The sequence below is a fragment of the Drosophila mauritiana genome, chromosome X (assembly GCF_004382145.1).
Source record: "Drosophila mauritiana strain mau12 chromosome X, ASM438214v1, whole genome shotgun sequence".
In the NCBI taxonomy this organism is placed as follows: Eukaryota; Metazoa; Arthropoda; class Insecta; order Diptera; family Drosophilidae; genus Drosophila; species Drosophila mauritiana.
In genome coordinates, this window is record NC_046672.1 from 4038295 (window position 1) to 4059193 (window position 20899).

At 43.4% G+C, this 20899-nt stretch overlaps 3 protein-coding genes across 3 annotated transcripts; 2 read left to right on the forward strand and 1 right to left on the reverse strand.

Annotated features, from left to right (window-relative positions):
• Positions 1-5950: 5950 nt before the first annotated feature.
• On the forward strand, positions 5951-6347 carry LOC117148220. The gene is made up of 2 exons (XM_033315510.1): positions 5951-6033; positions 6090-6347. Exon 2 carries the CDS (start codon positions 6097-6099, stop codon positions 6286-6288), a length of 192 nt encoding a protein of 63 aa, XP_033171401.1. The 5' UTR covers positions 5951-6033; positions 6090-6096; the 3' UTR covers positions 6289-6347.
• A 3327-nt stretch (positions 6348-9674) lies between these two features.
• On the reverse strand, positions 9675-10435 carry LOC117147885 (Y' element ATP-dependent helicase YJL225C). Its single transcript, XM_033314969.1, has one exon. The coding sequence runs from the start codon at positions 10137-10139 to the stop codon at positions 9675-9677; it is 465 nt and encodes a 154-aa protein (XP_033170860.1). The 5' UTR covers positions 10140-10435.
• Positions 10436-10966: 531 nt separating this feature from the next.
• Positions 10967-15953, forward strand: LOC117148371 (uncharacterized transmembrane protein DDB_G0289901). The gene is made up of 14 exons (XM_033315727.1): positions 10967-11799; positions 11865-12188; positions 12282-12311; positions 12369-12503; positions 12571-12714; positions 12772-12903; positions 12967-13143; positions 13205-13339; positions 13400-13669; positions 13758-14009; positions 14076-14207; positions 14267-14965; positions 15035-15169; positions 15232-15953. The coding sequence occupies exons 1-14, from the start codon at positions 11013-11015 to the stop codon at positions 15783-15785; spliced, it is 3906 nt and encodes a 1301-aa protein (XP_033171618.1). The 5' UTR covers positions 10967-11012; the 3' UTR covers positions 15786-15953.
• Positions 15954-20899: the final 4946 nt, after the last annotated feature.

A 20899-nucleotide genomic window follows, 5' to 3' on the forward strand; every position in this document is an offset into this window, starting at 1 on the left:
ACGCAAAGTGTGCTATCGCGATATGCAAGCTGAAAATCTCACACTTCGATAAGTTTTATGAGAATATTCGGGAACACTATCTAAACATCCTTCGAAGTTAGCAGCATGTTGCCGAAACCTCTTGCAACATTTCGGCATGAGGAAAACCAAAGTTTAACGTCTTATTTTTCGGCATAGCATTTTACGATCTTGCTGTCGAAGTAACCTCGCGAATGGTTGGGGGAAAATCGGGCGGGAATGCAAGACGAATTTTCCGGCTGGCAACATTTCGGAGACGGCCACTTGTTGCCCGCGCAACATCGAGATTCGATTTGAAACAAAAAACTTCTTTTATGTTCAATTGCCGCGCTGTCAATTAAACCAGCCTGCGGAAAAATTGCGACGAGGGGGGTGATTTTCCCGGCTAAGTGGAAACAAAAAATCGCAGTTACGTTTGAATGTGCTGTGTGCAATTTACTAAATGAAATTGCGTATAGATGCCAATGCGATGTATTCTGCAGTTAGCATTGTTGTTTTGTTTTGTTTCGTGTGTCGTGTGTGTGACGGAGCAATTTATCACCCTATACAGAGGGATATATGTATATCTATATACCAGCGACACCCCTCCCCCGCTGGAATCACCAATAAGTGATTTATAGGATTGTTATTTTGTCGTTGTCGCACTTTCGCTGCGCTTTATTTATTGCTCGGCATCATCCTCTATCTCCCACCCACGAAACAAAAACCCGATACGCCCGATTCGCCCGATTTGGAGTGCGTTAATTTTATTTCACAGCCGCCCGAATTTTCCGAACTTTTCACAGATGAATATTGAATTGATCGGGGCTGGCTGTGGGAACTGTGGTGACAATCGCTCTTCACGCTTAATTTGCTAATGCGTTCGACCTTTGACCCACGATGTGCCAGCGATGTGAACATTTTGGTTATCAATAAATAAAATGTAAGCATAGTTTCGTAGTAAACAAGAATGTAATATAACGAAATTAAAGCATACATATAAATAAATAAGTAATCATTTCAAGAATCTCTGGTCTTGGCACCAGTAACCTGATGTAAAAACAAAGGAAATATGCCCATTTCCCGCCGAGCACCACAATTATTTAACAATTATGGGAACCAGTGAACAATGGCGATAGTTTACGTTGATCAAGCCTACTTGAAATGGTTTCGCCTGACCTGTGACCCCGAAATCCGACTATCTGCTACCTGATTTGATGCCAGCCAGCCAGACAAATGAAGACGTCGATTTAGTTTTCAGATGGGTGGTCCTCGAATCAATCTCCAGCTATCTCGGCAATTCTGTTCCAATTTGTAGCCCGGATCGAGTTCGTTTTTTTTTTTTTTTTTGTGAACACCTGCATTTTTCGGTGGTGCATCGAGAATAGGTTCTCAAATGACGGTAACCGCAGCCCGGAATCATTAGAAAATGGTTAATAACTCTATAAGCAATTAGATACGAAGAGCTCCCCGCGCAATCCGCACCATTTTTGACAGGTTTTGTCCGCACCGAAGAACCAAAACTCAATTCCAATCTCGATCTTGGCCAGCAACTTCAGCTGGGAATCATTAGTCCACAGGAACGACAGCCATTGAGCGGCCAAAATGATGAATTATGTTTTCAAATCGAGCTCACAAAGCACAAATGTCGGGTACAGATACGAAGTGCATATTATAGATACACTGTGGCACTTACATACATATATGGACCAAGGGCCGGAGGTGCCAACGTCGGATGCCGAATAATTAATTGACATTTAAGCATTCGCATCATGAGTTCATTTTACCAGGACTTGACGGCAGAAATCAAAGATGCACTCAGCCTGGAGCAAACAAAGGAAAATGTATGGTACTATGCCCTTGGCTTTGATCAGATTGATTCTTGAAGGATGTTGCCCCCAACTGAATACAATAAATTATATTATCAAAATAAATCTTATTCAGTTTTTAATCGCTTGTTTTACATTAAAAGAGTTTTAAGGGTTCGTTTGTACTATTTTTGTAATGGCACTGCTGCTGTTTTTCCAGGAGTTTATTACAATTAAGCCCTCGGTTGCCACAGATGGGTTAATGAGTATCTATTGCCATGGACATGGAACATGGAAACCCCTCAACTTTTTGGAGTGCGCCCACAGAACCCTTCTGTTATTATTATACCATTAAATGGCCCACTCTTTTCTCCAAATAACCCTTGACCCCAGCAGCACCAAAAACAAGTCGATGAGCCTCATCGCTTTGGTCTTTTCCAAAAGCAGTCTCATTAAACCATCAGGACAATAAATGGACACGAAATATTTTCACAGTTGACCTTTAATGGGCTGAACCCCGAACCCCACACAGTACGAAAATCCCCCGCAACGTTCTAAACTTTCCAACTTCCGTCCGAATGGCAACCGCAAAAATCCGAACAACTATGCTAGGTATTCTTGCTATTGATTGCGATTTGGTGGCACAGACGACCCTTATTTTTCAGCACCCCCCAGCCCGAGTTTTATTTCTATTTTGCTCGGACTATGGATTGTTTATTTGTTTGTTGACCTTTTAGCTCTTGGCGCGTGACTGTGACCATTTGTCTGCTTTTCTTGCGCACGCGTGCCCCGATATTTGTACATCATACGTCTATCCGGAAAATATTTTGGGGTGCAATCAGCCGCCGCCCCTTTTGTTTTAAAAACATTTCGACCCCTTGCAATATTCGGTTTTCAATTAAATTGCCAAAAATTATTGCTCGTGGGTGTGTGGAGAAAATGATAGTGCGAAAAGGAGCAGGGTTTGGAAAATGGAATTTTTCAATTCGACGGGGGGTTCGTTGCGCCGAATAGACGGTGTCGGGGTCACCATTGTGTAACGGCTATTGCGACCAGTTCATTTCCTGTTGCGTATTAAGCGATTTGATTTAATTTAAAAGGCCTGCGTTGGAAAAATCGGGATGGGATTCATTTGGGCGGCGGTCAGCTGAGAAAGGGTGGGTATACCAAAACAAAAATGACTTAAAGGACGGAGGAAGCGGATTGATTATAGAGCCAACTTGATGTGTTCTTCCCTGGCTTATAAACAAAGTACAATTTTAAGGGTCTTAACACAAAATTTCATCACAGAATTTCATTTCCCGAAATCTTTGTGCAAATGGTGGAAGCCAGCAATCAAATCACCTGGCGACAGTCAATCTGAGCCAAAACATCGCCGGCATAATCCTCCGAAATTGTGCATTCAAAACAGACTGAAAACAGGAGGACGAATTCGAAACCAGGAATTTGGGAACAATGAACAAAGGGGTGTGGAAAGGACAATTAGCGTCGGCCGCAGCTAATTATGATCCCATCGCCGCGGGTGGTGAACAAACATATATGTACTATATACTCTACTTACAATATAGGTGAGTCTGGAGTCCGGAGTCTGGGGTCTGGGATCTGGAAACTCAAACTCATTTGCGGTCCAATGCACCGGGGGGAGACCCAATTTCACTTTCCCTCGTTGCGTTGACATTTTCCGCATAGATTGTGAAACCCTTAATTAACTTTCGAGGGCAAATAAGGACCCCGGATATGTCCACTAATCCGGAGAGACTTTCGTTTTGTTTCGTCGTGTTTTGTTTGCCGCGCTTGCAATGTGAGCAGGACATTCGAGACGCCACCAAAGGACCAAAACAAAGCAAACAAAACAAGGACAAACGGCCCATCCCCAATCTCCCGTTTTTGGTTTTTTGTTTCTCGCTTTCCATGTCGCGTGCTCCTCATCATCCACATATCCTCTTTAGTTTAGTTTCCCGAGAATACATATATTTCCTATAAAAGGACCTTACATTAAGAACCGCTAGCTAAATACGTAGAGTACTTATCGAGACCGTGCTTTTCAGCTGCTCTCACTTTTAAGACTTCGGAATATTTTAAGAATATAATTCCCTTTTTTATTTGAAAATAGCCCTCTATATATATTTCTAACTTTTAGATGTACTTTGGTTCTTTTTGATTCCAATTTTACATTTTCTGGCCATCATCTAGACCATAATCAATCAAAAACTCGGCTTCTGGGCAATTATCCAGCCTGTGGTATTCCCAATTGCACGATTATTTTTTTCAGTACAGTTGGCAGAAGGGGAAATAACATTCGAAATTTACACCTACTGCGGCGAATTGGGAGGGCAATCGCCGTATCCTGACCACAGACATCCTGCCAAACACCCGCACCTCCTGGCGGAAAACCCACCTGAGTCCTTCGGCTCCTTTGTCCTTTGCCGGGCACTCATTATGCCATGTGGTCAAACACAAAGTATGTCTGCATGTGGTGCGGTCCAACAACGTTACTTTGAAGCTATATATATATATATATATATATAGCCACGCGACTGTATCCATGTACATATGTACATCCATGTATTGTTATATGGCTATAGGCGGTATGCGAGCACAAAAAAATGTAACAAAATAATTCCCATGCCAACATTTCCGGGAGCTGTGCAAATTTAGGGCTTCTCACCCGTGCGAGGAATGTGTGGATAATGCGTTGCCATTTAACGCATTACTGAGCCCTGCTCATCGCAGAAAAAAAGGACGAAAAGAAGGCGTGGCTAAATTCCAACTCCAGGATACTCCGGGCAAGATGAATACTTCATTAGATTGAAGCAGATTGATTATAAATCCTGGAATTTCCTCGCAATGTCACACCATCGAGCACTTATATTTCTACCTAAATAAAGTATTATTCGAGTATACCCTTTGCCCTTGAGCGCTACGTGGTATAGAAACAGCGTCTGCGGCTGTGGGTTTTTTTTTTTAGCCTTAATTATTAGCTTTTGATTGGATAAGGCGTCGCTGGGTCTGGCTGTCTCGGAAGGATGCTTTGTTGCGGTCAAGGGGATGGGATTTTACCCGAGCAACCTGACCATCCTTTTTTTTACTCCTTGAGTGGCAGGACAATGACCAGCTCCATGCAGGCTAAAGTTAAGTTTTATGTGGCATGAGATCAACAGCTCAGCGGAATTTTTTCATCAAGCCTAATTTTGAACAAAATGATTAATTTAAAGCTCTATACTAGAAACAAATATTTTCAACAACCCCAAGATTAAAATGCTTTAGCGTTCCCAGAAATATCAAAAATCAGCCGAGCCCTCTTTACTCTTAAATAGCTAATGGTCAATTAATCGGAGCATTTTGATTAGATCGTAGCTAATTGTGTACTTTATTAATCATCAGAGGAAAGTACCAGCATAGTTGTATTATCTAGCCAGCAGTTGTATTATCTATCTGACCAGGGAAACCAGAGATCCCTGCCGCGCCAGTTCGCTTGAGAACAAGAACCGTGCGAACGTAATCGGATCGCTTTTTTGGGCATAGGAACCTTGCGTTACCATCCCATTTCCAACCGCTAATCTTGGCGGCGGGGAATCGAGTCTTCTGCGCTATTTATCGATGAAAGCGTGGCCTTTATTTCGGAATTCGGTTTAGGGTTTCGCTATTGGAGATCCGGGTAGAAAGGAAATGTCAATATTTGTCATTACCGCGTGGCATTTTCTAGCGAATTTCTTCGACGCTTTGTCTACGGATATTTTTGTCTTTCCTTGTTGGGGTTTTTCGGGGTTTGGTTTCGTCGGCTTTTCCTTTGTGGCCGCAACGGCCATAAAACCAACAAAGGCGAAACAAAGGCCGCCGTGCGCCGTGTGATTATGTAAGACGCAGTTGCATATCGGGCTCATATTTACTTTGGCCAAACACCACACATTGCAGGCGGATATACACAGCCAGAACCGGGGATTCCGGGCCACCAGATCCAGAACCAGAACCAGAATCAGAAACGAAACACCAGGCAGGGCAATGTTTGGATTGGACTCTTCCGTTTCCGATAATCGGATATGGCGATGTTTGGATATAACTACATATATATTTAAATGGTGCGACCAGGAAACAAAGTAGTCGTAGTCAAAATGTTTAGAAAACATTGGCTGTATAGACATCATGTAGGCAATTGCTTTATTTGTCAAACTCGAGACATTACAAAAGTAATTTTGCCCGACGACGATTTATAAAAATTGCAAAATTTGTAAGTATTTTGAGCATTTAAATATTTTATCAGGCATACTTATTGAGTATTCATAGTAAAACCATGGAGAAGAACGCAAAGGACATAATCCCGGAAAATTTCGATTTCGAGGAGGAGATCTCTCGCCTGATGATCGAACACAACCAGATTGCTATAGTTGATCGGGATGAACCCATTTCGGAGGAAAGCGATTTGGATGACGACTCCGATAGCCGCTTATTTTCTACTTATGAAGAGGACAGCTTGTTAACATAATGGGGCATTTCTCACATTTGCACGTTGTTGCTTATCAATAACTCCCAATAAAGTGCTGTACCATATTGCCATGTCGTCATCCGTCATGATCTGCTTTCGGGATCGCTTATTGTCCCTTGGCTCATCGCTCACTTGTGCTCTAAGCGGATTAGGTTTCACCCAAAAACGTGTACGGGACAATGGACTTGATGGTGGAAACTAAAAAGTAAAACAAAAAGGGAAACGCGGGCAACCCTCGAAACAATGAACCATGTGGCAAGTGGATTGTCAGCTTGTAATCCGCCACTCCGCCTTATATCTCCCCATATGTATGTATATCCTTAGGGTCGAGATCCCAAAATGCACTTGCTACATGGTTATTGCATCATCGCCTTATTGCCCTAATGCGATTAGCATTCATTTTTAATCGGTCCTCATTGGAACTAGGTTTTTTGTCTAAGTCTTTCGATAGCCTTGTCTTTTCGCATTTATAGTGCTTTTAAACAAATGGAGACGATGAAAAGTTTTGAAATCAAAACCCAGTTTTTCGAAAGATTCAATTTTGAATCTACCTCGAATGGCATTTAATGCATAAGGATATAATAATTATTTTATAAATTAGATTGAATGTTTTCAAAGTCTATACTTTGTTGTGCCAAGTATATGACTTAGCTTTGGCTGCTCATTACGCAATTTTTCGGGCGGGTGTTCTTGTGTGAAGTGGTCCATTGTCAGTGCCCTAGACCAGAAACGCAAACTGTCTGGAGAGCTAGCGACTTGAGGCCGTCAAAGTTGTGGCAAGAGTACAGTCACCACCGTTGGCCACCAACTCCTGGCCCCTGACCCCTGACCCCTCGGCAATGACAACCCCCGGTGGAACAATGGAGTTGAATGGTCCGCAATGGAGTGGGTCAACGTAGAGCGTGCTCAGCCTGTGAAATTGCAAACCAGAACAACACTTTCATCGATAATCACGAGGGTCACTCGGTGGGTCAAGTGTCGTCGCAGCGCGTGCCAAAAGACCCTTTAAAAATGGGGGGTAGAACACGTGGAGATCTGTACAATTTAAGTATTATCATTATAGATGCAAATCAAGGGGTAGTAAGTGAGAAAACGAAACTTAATTTATTTGAAATATCAAGTGAATATGCTAAAAACCGTTCCCAGCGAATCTGTTCACAAAACCGCCGCCCGTGAGTATGCAATAAATAATTTCAAACTGATAAGCGGAAAAATGGCTGGCAGCCCAAAAGCGGGCAACAACAAACAGATTCCATTTAGATATTCGCTCGGCTTCAATTGCAAAATGTATAGTTTGTATCTCCCATCTGCAGTATCGCTCGATCTATTTCCGTTTGCACTCGCGGTGTTTGCTTTTAACTAACGTGACACAGCCGCATTCAAATCAGCTTAATTAAATTGTAATTGGATATGTTTTTTCGCCTAGAAACTGACACAAACAAGCGAAAATGGAGGGGTCTGGCAATGGAAACTGGGAATTGGAATGGTGGTTTGACGCTTGATAAGCTCATCGCGTGAATTGTCTTTAAAGCTGCGGACAGGCGTCTCCACTCGTCCAGCCATCCATCTGTAGCTATTGCTACATATTTATATGTACATATATGCACATGTATATGTATGAATGCCCACCCACCAGCCAAAGCCAACCCTTATCCCATCAGGAATAGTGATGTCAACGAAACTGTCAAAAGTAGTCAAATTGCTATTCGTTTTCCACTACGTGAGCCTGGCAGAATGGTTAAGCATATTATTTGGAATTTAAAACAATGCATTGTTTATAGCTCTCATTGCTGTCAACGAAAGCTCTTTAGATTGCATTTGTTAGAAAGTAGTGATAAATTCAAAAATACCACTCTCTTAAATAACTCCATAGTAGTTTGATAATAGGAAAAAACTTCTTGAAAGTAAAATAATATATTTAAATTAGCCAAATTGACAGCATTTTAAGTAGAGGCTGTTGCTTCTTGTTTATGCAACGAAACTAATTTAAAGTGCTTCACGCGGCGGTCGCATAATCCGCTGCCATGGTGTGCGTCTGTCCCCCTCCCCCTCTCGCTGCCGCACTTTTCCCTCTCTGTCTCCTTGGCTCTGTGTGTGATAACTTCGTTAAGTTGTTGACACGCATACATACACACATATATAAGTCCGCATATGGGGGTAAATAATAATAACAATATAGTCAGTAATTAAATGACACTGGCACGTGGCGCTACGAAGCCAACAACAAAGTTCACAGGATAGCCAAAGGGCACACCCACCCACATACACACACACACACACCCACAGACGGGGATTCAAAGCCACGGACAAGAAAACATATATATCAGTGCCTTTTAGGGCCAATATAACTAGGTTGATTACCTAGTTACTAATAATTATATTACTAATATTACTAATAATTTCTGTTAGCATTGAAAGTTCAACGTGCACAAAGTATGATTCCAAGTACTCTTGTAGACCATTTAAGCCTAAACCCAAATGAAATTCTACAATGTATATGGTCATTTCTTTTCTAAGAACTGTTTTGATTCAATCATGCCTTATAGACTTGCAACGCATGTGGCTGCCGACTATCATTTTGGATCATATATAAAGCGTAAATATTTTCGTTGCAGATTACTGCGCCCATTTGATTAGAATTTCGAGACCGTCCAGGGTGCAACAGTCAGGCATATTTGCGGCTTCGTTTCATTTGGCCATTTCGTACGACCAATGCCACTGCCACTGCCACAGTCGCAGTTGCAGTTGCAGTTGCAGTTGCAAATATCGAAATGGAGAATGGGGAATCCAACTGTGGATGCTGCGGCACATCGTTGACATCATTCAGATTCAACTATTTGCACAACAAATTCAAGTAAATCTTTGCACGAATTAAATTCCATTTGTTTACGACTCAATGAAAAGCCACAAAGCTTCTGCCAATAGGCTTTCGCTGTCAGTTTGGGTTATATATGTACATATATGTATGTACATTCATACATCCGCTGGTTGAGATACTGAATTTATAGCCTGTGTTTTTGGCACAACTTGTGTTGGCATTAAGTGCTTTGCTCAAAAACTTTTAATTGAAATAATTTGTTAAGGCCTCTGGCGGCCGAAAGGAGACTTCAACTTTTGAACAAAAAGGCGAAACACTTCCTCATTCCACACATCCAAAAAACACACACGAACGTAAATAATTTTCCAAACGCTGCAGGCATTTTGACTTACAGCTACAAAACAATAATGGTCCTTCAATCACATAGTTTATGCCCGAATGCCACAAGGACATCAAAACGTTACTAATTGATTCCTTCATCATTGGCTTTTAGCTTGAAGTATTGATATTGCGTTTACCCATTAATTTCAAGAAATTATACTTTTTCATATCAATACGTTTATTCGATCTAAACTATGTAACCCTTGTCGTTGCTAAACTTGTAGCAGAAACGCTTGAAGCAAATCCTGCGCCTCATCGTAGTTGGATTTGCTTCGGTGGTTGTGGTTGTTGCGGTTGTATTTTCGCTATCCACCGTTGTGGCATTCAAACTGCTCGTGGTCGGATCCAAGGCACTCAATGTGGAGTTAGTGGATGTTTGCGAAACCTCTGTGGTCACTTCTGTGGAATTTCCAGGTGCCGCCAGAGTAGTGGTCTCCAAGGTAGTGCCATTCGAAGTTGGCGGCAATGTGGTTGTTATATTACTTACTTCCAGTTCCAGGAAGTTCAGCAAAGAATCCATGAATTTCTGTATAGAGCTACGATCCTCGGCTGTAAAAGTTTGGGCCTCGGAAAATCCCAAAATACAGCTACTTCCCACGAGGGCAACGATCAGTAGAAGCGCAAAGTGGTGATCCCGATTGAAGGCTGTCATTTCGATCAAGTTAATTGTTCTAAGTTCTTTAGGCACTGCACAATTTAGCTGTCAGCTTTTAAGCATTTATACTACTACAGGTATCGCTATGCGGAAATTTCGGGGCAGTTGGGGTTACGTGCTAAAAGCGCCAAAAAATATGATAGTTCTTTGGATTTTCGACCAGCTGGGTCACTGGCTAATCTAACAATTAAACTTGGCTTCCAAACATTCTTTGAAAATATTTGCTCAAGTTAATCATCAGTGCTATTGTGGTTTTTGTAGTCAATGAAAAACGCAAAACTATGAATGAACACACATAGTAAACAATGTTTAGTCTCAAGAAATGTGGGTCATTAAGCTTATGAAGTTATAAATTGAGTTTAGCGTAATTATTTATTGAGTGAAATACTTAAACACTTGAAACTTTAGACATTGAGGAATATATAATATGTTTTATAAAGTTTTGGAATTTGCAATGCAATCTTTAAACAATTTCTCCTAAGAGAACTAAACAGAAGCTGCTTTGGACTAATGTAACTGCTAACTGATTTAAGCTTACAACCCGCGCAGATGCCCAAATCCAAATCGATGGTAATCTTGGAAGCACACGGCTTTAAACCCGATTTCCTCAAGTCGAATATCCAACTGATCAGCACCCACTCATTGGCCGCAAAAGATAAGCAGAAGATCGGTGCGGAGCATGCCGAAAGAATTCTGCAAGCGTATCGACAACGATATTGATGTTGGGAAGGCACGTTTTACAGCATGCCAGTGAGATAATCTCGCTGGGCTTGATGGCGATAAGCCGGCAAAAGTCGTATAAAAGAGCTGGGAAGAGCAGCGTAGTCTATCAATCACCATCAACTCAAGTTAGCGGCAACAACCATCGAGATGTGGCGCCTTCATTTGTTCCTACTCCTGTCCACCTGCTTTCTGGTGCCCCACGATGCCAAGCCCACGAAGCGATCCCCGGTTGGATTTTCATCGAGCACACTGGCCTCGCTGCTTTTGGAAACGGAAACTAGCAATGGAACCACCGATGTGATCACAACTACTACTGAAACAACGACCCCAAGGACTCAGCGAGTGACAAACATTGGACGATTGGCCTCCAAGGATCTGGCCGATTTGCTTTTGGCCAGCATGCAGGCACGAGGTGCCAAGTTGACCGCCTCCCAAGAATCCACCATGAAATCGCTGCGCACCGAGCAGGACAAGGATACGAAGGGCAACAATGTGTTCCTGCACATTGGCATGGATGTAATCATTGATATCTTGATTGGAGCTCGTGATAACGCCACTTGTGGAAGGATCATCCAGGACATCGATCAGTCGCAGGACCGAAACAGCCTGACCCTGACACTCAAATCCTTTTTGGCTCTCTGCTTCTTCAACGGCATCGAGTGCGCCAAGGATGAGGTGAGCCAGGTGATCAAGAGCACCCACTTCCGCCAGAGGCAGCAGAACACGATCGTTCAGGATGACCATCAGCAGGCTGAGGGCTCGGGCCTTCGCACCGCCCGTCGTGTGGGCGTGGTCAAGGACGACCGTAATTCAGTGCTGAAGTTCCTGCAGGCACGCAACATCAAAGAACTGAGCGCCATCCTTAATAACCTGCTGCAGTTGTGCGGAGCCTCGGGCGGCGAGGCCCACAAAATCATCAGGAATTTGCGAGAGAGTAAGTATCCGGCGAGCAGGACACCTGGTATAAGTTTGTATTCAATTAATTCCTTATCCTTGCAGTGGGTCCCGACAGCGTCAGCTTGTTGCAAGTGAACGCTTTCAGCATGCTATCCGTATCCCTTTTGGACAGTCTATCGACCATTGCCGAGGGTAAGATCAGCGGCTTGTGCTCCGCCACCCCCGAAAGCTGGATCGTTCGCCTGCTGGCAATGGGCGTGGACAAAGTGGTACTAATGGGCCTGATGACCGCCCTCGATCGCACTATCGTCAACTCCTCCAGCGCTGAAATGACCAATGCCGCAGCGCTCAACAGCATCAATGGTGGCGATTTCCCAGACTGGAAGTCCAAGGTTGACCAAAAGACAGCGGCCAAGCGAGCCATTCGTAAGTAAAATACAAGTATTAATCCTTTGAAAGGAGTTCTCTTTTTCGTCTTTACCTTTTTCAAACCCTAATATTTCATTTTAATTTTTCCAGTGGATTCTGGCGCGGGTAACGATTTTAATCGTAAGTTTCTCGCATGTATTCTATAAACGGGTTTACTAACTTTATTTCCATTTATAGTGGCCCCTTCAGTGCAGGAAATCGGAAATCTGAATACAGTCAACGATCTTGTTAATGCCAATGTGCCCGTTGGAGCTAATCTCCCAGTGTTGAGCAACATTGATGGGTCCAGTCTTACCGGCAACACCCTCAACCGTTAGTATTGGAGTTATTAATGCATATTTCCGTGCAAACTTAATCTTTTATACTTTCTATATTTCAGAGGGCTCTGATGTAATCCTTGATGGAGACTCAAACAATTTCAACCGCCTAGTGGGTGCCAAGATTCCCGTTCTAGCCAATGCTCCAATTTTGAGTAATATAAAGAGTGGAAGCGGCTCTTCGGGAGTGGGTAACAATTTCAACTGTGAGTTTTCCTCATCTTTTCCAATACGCAGGTTTTTACAATTGTTTACTATTTTAGTGGCACCATCAGTGCAAGAAACTGGAAATTTCAACACGGTCAATGATCTCATTAACGCCAATGTGCCCGTTGGAGCTTCTCTTCCTGTGTTGAGTAACATAGACGGATCTGGATCCGGCAACACCCTGAATCGTAAGTAGTGATACAGTCTATATTTCAACATTTGATTATTAAATACCTATATTGTCTTTGCAGAGGGATCTGATGTGGTGATCCAGGGAACACAAAATAATTTTAACCGTTTGGTGGGCGCTAGAATTCCGGTTCTAGCGAATGCTCCAATTTTGACTTCATCGTCGTCGGGATCTTCTGGCTCAGGTTCTTCGTCTGGCTCATCGGGAAGTTCATCTGGTGTGGGAAACAATTTCAACTGTGAGTTTACCCCACTTGGACCAATTGCCAGACTTATAACATTTTAATTGTATATTTACAGTGGCACCATCAGTTCAAGAAACTGGCAATTCCAACACGGTCAATGATCTCATTAACGCCAATGTTCCAGTGGGTGCTTCTCTGCCAGTGTTGAGTAACATTGCCGGATCAGGTTTCACCGGCAACACTTTGAATCGTAAGTTCGAATCGTGATGAGGTCTATATTTTGTATATAAAACTTCTGATTTTTTTGCAGAGGGATCTGATGTGCTGATCAACGGAACAGGAAACACGTTTACCCGGCTGGTGGGCGCTAGAATTCCGGTTCTAGCGAATGCTCCAATTTTGTCTTCGATCAGCAGTGGAAGTTCCAGCACCTCTGGTTCCTCCTCTTCGAGTCCATCCACTAGTTCCGGATCTTCTGGGTCGTCGGGCTCTTCTGGCTCTTCAGGTTCGGGTTCCACAGTTTCCTCCTCTGGCACTCCGAGTTCATCTGGCTCGTCCGTAATTGGCAACAATGTGAATGGTAAGCTACCTTTCATCTTTTATAATTTCTTCATTGCTGTTGAACTTTCTTTGTTCATACGACTACATCAAATCTATTTTCATTTTAGTTAAGGGCGATACCATAAATGGAAATAAGAATTTCCTTTTCAAACTGCTCGATCTTGGTCTGCCGATCTCCTTGGCCGCTCCGGTTTTGAGTATCATTAATCAGGGCTCTTCCACTGGTTCCTCGACTGGTACTTCCTCTGGTTCCTCCACTGGTTCCTCCTCTGGTTCTTCCTCTGGTTCTTCAGGCGTTACTTCCACTGGTTCTTCGAATGGTTCTTCAAGTGGCGCCTCAGTGGGAAATAATGCAAACAGTAAGTTGACGCGTTTCTTTTGCCCATAGAAAGTCACCTATGAACTTGAAATTACTTTTGTTATAGTCGACCCCAGTGTTGATATTGTTGGAAATAACAACCAAGTTACCAAGGTCGTTGATGCCAACGTTGATGCATTGGCTAATGTCCCGGTCCTTAGCCAAATAACTGGAGCTAGCTTTGCCAATAATCTGAATCGTAAGTACACTACTTCGAAAAGTGGTTGTGCAAAAACTAATTGGCCTCCCATGTTTTAGAAAAACCCAATGTACTTATTAGAGGTGATGGCAATTCGGTAACAAAGGTTGTAGATGCTAATGTCCCTGTTTTGGCGGCTGTTTCGGCGCTCAGCAGCATCACCAATGCCGGTAAATCTTCTGGAAGCGGATCCAGCAGTGGATCTTCTGGAAGCGGATCCAGCAGTGGATCTTCTGGAAGCGGATCCTCCTCTTCGGGTCTTTTGGGTGGACTAACAGGTGGCTCAGGATCCTCATCAGATGGCCTACTTGGTGGTGTCCTTGGCGGCGTAGTTCCCGCTGTTGGTGGAGTTGTCGGCGGCGTTGTTCAAACAGTGGGACCCGTTCTTGGTGGAGTCCTGAACACAGTGCAGCCCGTTCTCGGAGGTGTCGTGAACACAGTGGAGCCTGTTGTCGGCGGCCTGGTTGGCGGAGTTCTTGGTGGCGTGACTGGCGGCTCTTCTGGCTCTTCTGGCTCTTCGAGTCCTCTAGGCGGCGTAACCAACCTTTTGGGAGGTGGAGGTAGTTCCTCTTCAAACGGTTCCTCTTCTATAATCGGAAACAGTGCTACCAGCGGTCCTAATACTTTGATCACTGGCAACAACAACAACATCGTTCGACTGGTGGATGTCAATGGTTTGGTCCTTGCCGACATTCCCATTTTGAGCAGCATAACTAACCTTCTGGGAGTGACAGGACTAATCGGAAACTCAGCCAACAGTAAGTTTAAATGGTTAAACAAGTACGTAATTGGAACATCCTCTAACCCTCATTTTGTTACTCTTGCAGAGGGTCCCAAGACTGTGGTTATTGGTGACAATAATCGTATCGTCAAGCTGATCAACGTTGATCTGTGGGTGTTAGCCTTCCTCGACGTTCTCAACATAATCCGCGGTAGTGGAGGTGTTTGCAACCAGCTTAACTGTAAGTGAAGATAGTCGCGATGATCTGTAATCATTTACTGAATGATTTTACCCCGTTTTCAGCTGGACCCAACACAGAGATCATTGGCAATAACAACGATGTGGTACAACTGGTTGATGTGGATTTGAGCGTGTTGCTTGTGGTTGATTTGCTAAGCCACTTGATCACCAATGTGGCCAACGACTGCAGCGGCAAGACCACTACAGTTACACCCATCACAAGTCCACCCACTGAGCCACCAACTGAACCGCCAACTGAGCCACCAACGCAGCCTCCCACTCAGCCACCTACTCAGCCTCCCACTGAGCCACCCACTTACGGGCCACCCACCAATGAGCCACCCACCGTTCAGCCTCCCACTAATCAGCCACCCACCGTCCAGCCACCCACCGTTCAGCCTCCTACCAATCAGCCACCCACCGTTCAGCCTCCCACCCATCAGCCTCCTACCAATGAGCCACCCACCAACAGGCCACCCACCGATCAGCCACCCACCAAGCGCCCACCATCGCCCAGTCCCAACAACTGCTATCGCAGATACTGCCGCAAGTGGCGCACCCGTCCCAGCTACTTGTGCTACAAGAACTGCGGTGGTGCCTTCGTCTACAAGCCCTAAATCAGCAAGCGTGCACCGCCACCACCACCGAAACCGAGAGAACCACCGAAACCACCGGCTGCACAGGTACTCAATCTTGTTATGCGTGGCTCTGCCAGCCTCCCTGCCTTTGGGCATTTATTTATTTTGTCTACTTTCTAAGCTTTCTAAGGTTGTTTAATTTATTTGAAATATATTTTAAAAGTTGAATCGATAATTAAAGTGTTGTTTGGTGAGAATGGGGGATTAAACAAATCACTTCATGAGATCATAAATTATTACTTCAAAAATCCAAATTATTTACCTAAGCCATGTCGCTTTAGGTGAAATTATTTGGCACTTTATTCAAACACCAAATGCAATTACATTTACCCCCGCAACAGGAGGAAAGTTTAAACGAAAACAAAAAGTTACGCTTTATAAATAAAAGATAACATTATTAACAAAGACCACCCACAGACGAGCGCCGCATCAAAATGCCCAAACCTCTGAAGTTAGACAAATGGTCGTCAACCGGTGGAAATTGGGGCATTTTCCGGGGGGAAAAGCCATCCGGAACGTGCCTTATGCCTCATGCCGCATGAAATCATAATGAAAGCAATAAAAGCATCACCAACAACCAGAAACAGAACGCAGCACAGACAACCCAGAGCCCAGAGTCCAAAGACCAGAGATCCCAGAACCCAGAAACAGAAACAAAACCATTCAAGAGCGATGTCGGCGCTTGAGGTGCGAGTGTCTCACCTCATAATTGATGACCTAAGTAATTTGTTATGGCTATGAAACGTGTGGCAAACACAAAAAACGCTGCCGCAGCATGACAACTGCGGAAGAGCGAAATATTGAAGCAATTATAAAATTTACAGCAAACCAAGAAAAAAAAAAAATAAAAATAAACAAGCCTACGGGGTTGACACAAAATGCGGGAAAAGTTTTCCCTTCCGTGGATGGTAGATAAAGTATCTTGTTGGGCTGCTAATGATAACCATCAGTGGGTTTGTCGGGTGTTAAATATTATGCAACACCTCGGGGACGCAATTTAGTTGCTGCCAATGGTTGTCGGCACCTGAGGAAGAACATCAAGACGGCAAATGGCCATTCGGGGAGGTCAATCCACTGCTCAAAAGCGGTTAGCCAGTAAAGTATGGCCCACTTAAACCACACCTCGTTGGATGAAGAAAACGTCTTATTTTGGTTGCGAACTGGATTTTTCTTACTAAATTATTTATTCGAATTTGAAAACGCCGTTAAGCTCGTACTCTGTATGCCAATGCTATGAGTTTTAAACCACTATTTAGGATCATAACTTAGACCAACTAAGTGGAATATTGGAGAAACTTCTTATGGGTCACCTTTCGGCACTTTTAAATGTGCAAAATAGTGCGCTAAGCCTATCTTTTTCTTCTTGCTAAATTTAGTCCATGAAGTATATACAAACTTTCCAACACTTGTTGCCTGCTTGTGTTGGTGGCGAAACCCAACCCCTTCTCCTCCAGACTTCAGTGGGAAAGCGAGACAATCGATAGCCAGCACGGGGCATTGGGCATTGAAAATGCAGCAGACTGTTAGGCGCAGACATGTTTTATGTACTTGTCAGTCAGTCCGACAGACAGACAGACAGTTGCAAGGGCGGGGGGTGTGGAGTGGATGTGGCACGGCCGTACAAGTTACAAGTTCCTCACAACAGTTGCGCCCATTCTCGTCTTACTTTCGCTCTGGATTATTCTTCTTTCCGCCGTTGCCTTTTATTATTGTACATAATTTGCACGTGCTGCGAATATCTAAAATTTACGACCGGCATAGAGATACACCGAGAGCGAAAGTGCACAGGTTGGCTGTCTGCGGAGGTAGCGGGGTTGGTGGGTGGGTGGGTGTTGTGGGTGGTGTGGGTGGAAATGCGAGTGCCAGGGGGGTTGGTGTTGTCGTGTACATTATTTTGCTTTCAAGCGTTGAAATAAAAGGAAAAGTCGCCGAGCTTTAAATGAGTAGCAGGGGCCACAGAGAAAGAAAAGAGGCATATATCTATATTCTCTCTAGATGTTAGCTATAGGAATATTCTATCTTATCGTTACTCATAGTTAACTTATGAAGTTATCACTTGGTTTCAGTTTTTTTATTATAATCTGTTCATATTTTCTCTCCGTGCAGCCACCGTCCACTGGGTCGATCCCGCCCCATATTTCCGCTGTCTCTAGGTGAGTGAAATCTTCTACAAGCTGCCCCTCGGGATCCCTTCGGCTCGTCTGCCCCAGCCACCATCCCCACACCCTCCCCCCACTTTATGTCTAACTCTGGCTGTCTGGCTGACTGGCTTGCTTACTTTTACACGTTTTATGTCGAAAATAAATGTGAACTAATGCATTTTTATTAATATATACAAGCGTGCTGGGAATTCCAAGCTAGGAAATGATGTCGGCTGTGGGGGATATATGTATAGATACACCACGCCCCCGTGTGAAAGCCACCGCCCGCTGACGATGATTAAGCGTAAAAACCGCAAATGTTTTTTAAATGCAGTGCAAATGCTTGTGGGTCATGCCCGGTGCTTTGCTTTTTGGCTTTGGCTTTCACTTTGGATTCTAGCGGAGTGCAGGGGAGTGCAGAGGAGAGACACTTCTTTTTAGCCAGCTAAGTGAGTAGTTTGTTGAATCGTGTTGAAATATTTAGCACAACGCGTACGTGCCGACATTGTGTGGTCGCTCTCATCTGCAATTGGATTTCGGATTTACAGCGAGCCAAGCCAAGCAACGAGAAATTGGAAAATAAAAGTGTGCCCAGGACACATATCGCATGTTTGGCCGTAAATGGATATTTGGCCCACAGAGGAAGTGCGAAATGCCCATCAGCCAGATGCTTCATTTGGTAAAATCAAATGGATAGGCACTTTAAAGAATAACGCATTGGTATCAATGCACAAATGCACATACATATATTTATGTATGTGGATCTTGGCCCCTTCTACCCTTATTATCCACTTTATTTCAATGCGTCGTCCACTGGCAAGTGAAATGAAAAAAATGAAAAAGCCAACAAAGTGTCAATGAGGGGGGTGTTTCCTGGGGGGACTGGCCATTACTGGGGCGGTTGGTGTGGAGGGATCTGCGAGGACGGCACTTTGCATACTAAGAAGTCGCACTGTCGAGGGGGCGGAATAAATAGGAAAGGCAAATAGCGCGCCGCTCTATTGACATTTTAGGGTTTCATTGTAAAGCAATTTAAATTATTGTGTGTATTTTCTATTTCGCTCAGCTTCTATTTCTTTTCTTCGCCTTTATATGCTCCGTCTTCCCGTTCTTCATCTACATTATATGTGTGTGTGTGTATGTATGTATGTGTGCCAGTGCTTTTTGGGGTAAGAAACATTTTCAACTTAAGCATTCAGGACATCGTGTCCGCGACTCGTGTCCTGTTCTGCTCTGTTCTATTCTCTGGATCCTTTTGGCTGGATTTTATTTTGTGCAAATTTTTCAAATGTTATCCTTAATTTAGTTTATAAGTAGATTCCAGGCACGTTCCAGGCAAATGACATTTTATTTGTGGATTTTTATAGACTTTCCTTATGCGAACACTCGCTCATCCCCAAGAAACGCCCCATTTTTTGTGTTTGTTGTAGCGGGAAACCCGAAAAATAGGTCGTAATTTGTGTTTTTTTCTTGTGAGTTTCAATTTTTTTTACCATGTCCTTGCTGTGGATTTTATTTTCGGGTTTTTGAAGGGCTGGAGCACATGTGTCTTTGATGAGTCAGGCAGGATGTGCTAGGCGTTGGAAAATGGGCGTGGTCATTGGTTCATTTTTGGGGCTGATTAGCATTTTTTAGAATAATCATTTCTATAGAAGTTACACAAAGACTTCGCGGAGCTGATATTTCCCCAGTTTGCCTTGCATCTATCACATTGTCACATTGAACCACAGTCATATTCATAATTTCATACGGTCACATGATTTCTGGTAAAGTATTTAGGTATTAAAAACTTTTGATGCGTTCTAACCGTCAAACTGAGCAATGCCATTTATTTTTTCCTTGAGTGCCCGATCTTTACATCCAAATAAATCTAATGAAATCCAGAATGAACAAAACCAAGAGCCAGAGCAAAGGCAAGCATTTTTTGAAGGGGGGAGTGGGAATGGCCCAAGGTTTAAGCTCATAGGTGAAAAGCAGGAAAAGGGGGAAGAGGAGAAGGGTGTAAGGCGAAGGCTGACGTGTGCCCCATGAAATTTCTCTCCTTGGCTTTACTGCTATTCACACACTCGTACGGGTTGGAACATAAATTGCGCACAATAAAGCAAAAATTAAAAAGCGTAAACACAAATTGCTTGCCTTCCCCAAAAAACCTTCTCTTTCAATTTCCCTTACATTTTCCCCCGTGTTTTCTATTTTCCCCTACATTTCAAGCTGTCAGAGGCGGGATTCCGTTTTGACTGCCTCCTCCCTGTCAGAAAGTGAAAACAATATGAAAACTAAAAAAGGTACATGGCATTTTGCCATGAAAACATTCTTTCCTTCAGACAGAGCAAAGCTTATTAGCTTACACATTTGAAAAATATACCCATTATATTATAATTAAATGTTTTTCGTTTGAATATAAGTTTATTCGTATAAATTCTTTAAATAGAATGCGTTTCCAATTTGCTTTTATACGTACAAATGTAACAAAATATGTGAGCCAAAAAATTTGTATTTATTATTATTCAAAGCTTTAAAAAGCTAAAGGCAACAAAATATATAAAGTAGAAAAGTCGGAAATGGGACGAAAACGGTGGGGATGGGAGGATGAATCCCTTATTGGGGGCGCTATACAATGGCCCAGAAAGAAAGCAGGAAGATACGTATAGACACACACCTTTATTATTATTTTTACACTTAACTTCCGGTTTACGCCTATTACGCCACCCATCGCCTCCGTGCAACAAAAGGAACAACCACAACCACCCCCCCGGATCAAATTACAAAATACAACCCCTGCTCACTGGTGTCTGCCACCTCGGAGCTCCTTTCTCATCCTGGATGAAGTTATTGTCCCCTGACATTGTGTTGTTACTTTTTTGCTCGGCAGGACCGGTGTATCCTTTGTGCCACGCATTTTCACGTGTTCGTTCCGCATAGTTCCGTTTGATACGCCACAAAGGTGTCGCC

Excerpts from the sequence above, each read along its gene's own strand:
- LOC117148220 (XM_033315510.1), top strand. The coding sequence starts at position 6,097 with ATGGAGAAGAACGCAAAGGACATAATCCCGGAAAATTTCGATTTCGAG.
- LOC117147885 (XM_033314969.1), bottom strand. The coding sequence starts at position 10,139 with ATGACAGCCTTCAATCGGGATCACCACTTTGCGCTTCTACTGATCGTT.
- LOC117148371 (XM_033315727.1), top strand. The coding sequence starts at position 11,013 with ATGTGGCGCCTTCATTTGTTCCTACTCCTGTCCACCTGCTTTCTGGTG. Across the intron at positions 14,966-15,034 it reads AATCGGAAACTCAGCCAACA|AGGGTCCCAAGACTGTGGTT; the intron begins GTAAGTTTAAAT and ends TTACTCTTGCAG. Across the intron at positions 15,170-15,231 it reads TGTTTGCAACCAGCTTAACT|CTGGACCCAACACAGAGATC; the intron begins GTAAGTGAAGAT and ends CCCCGTTTTCAG.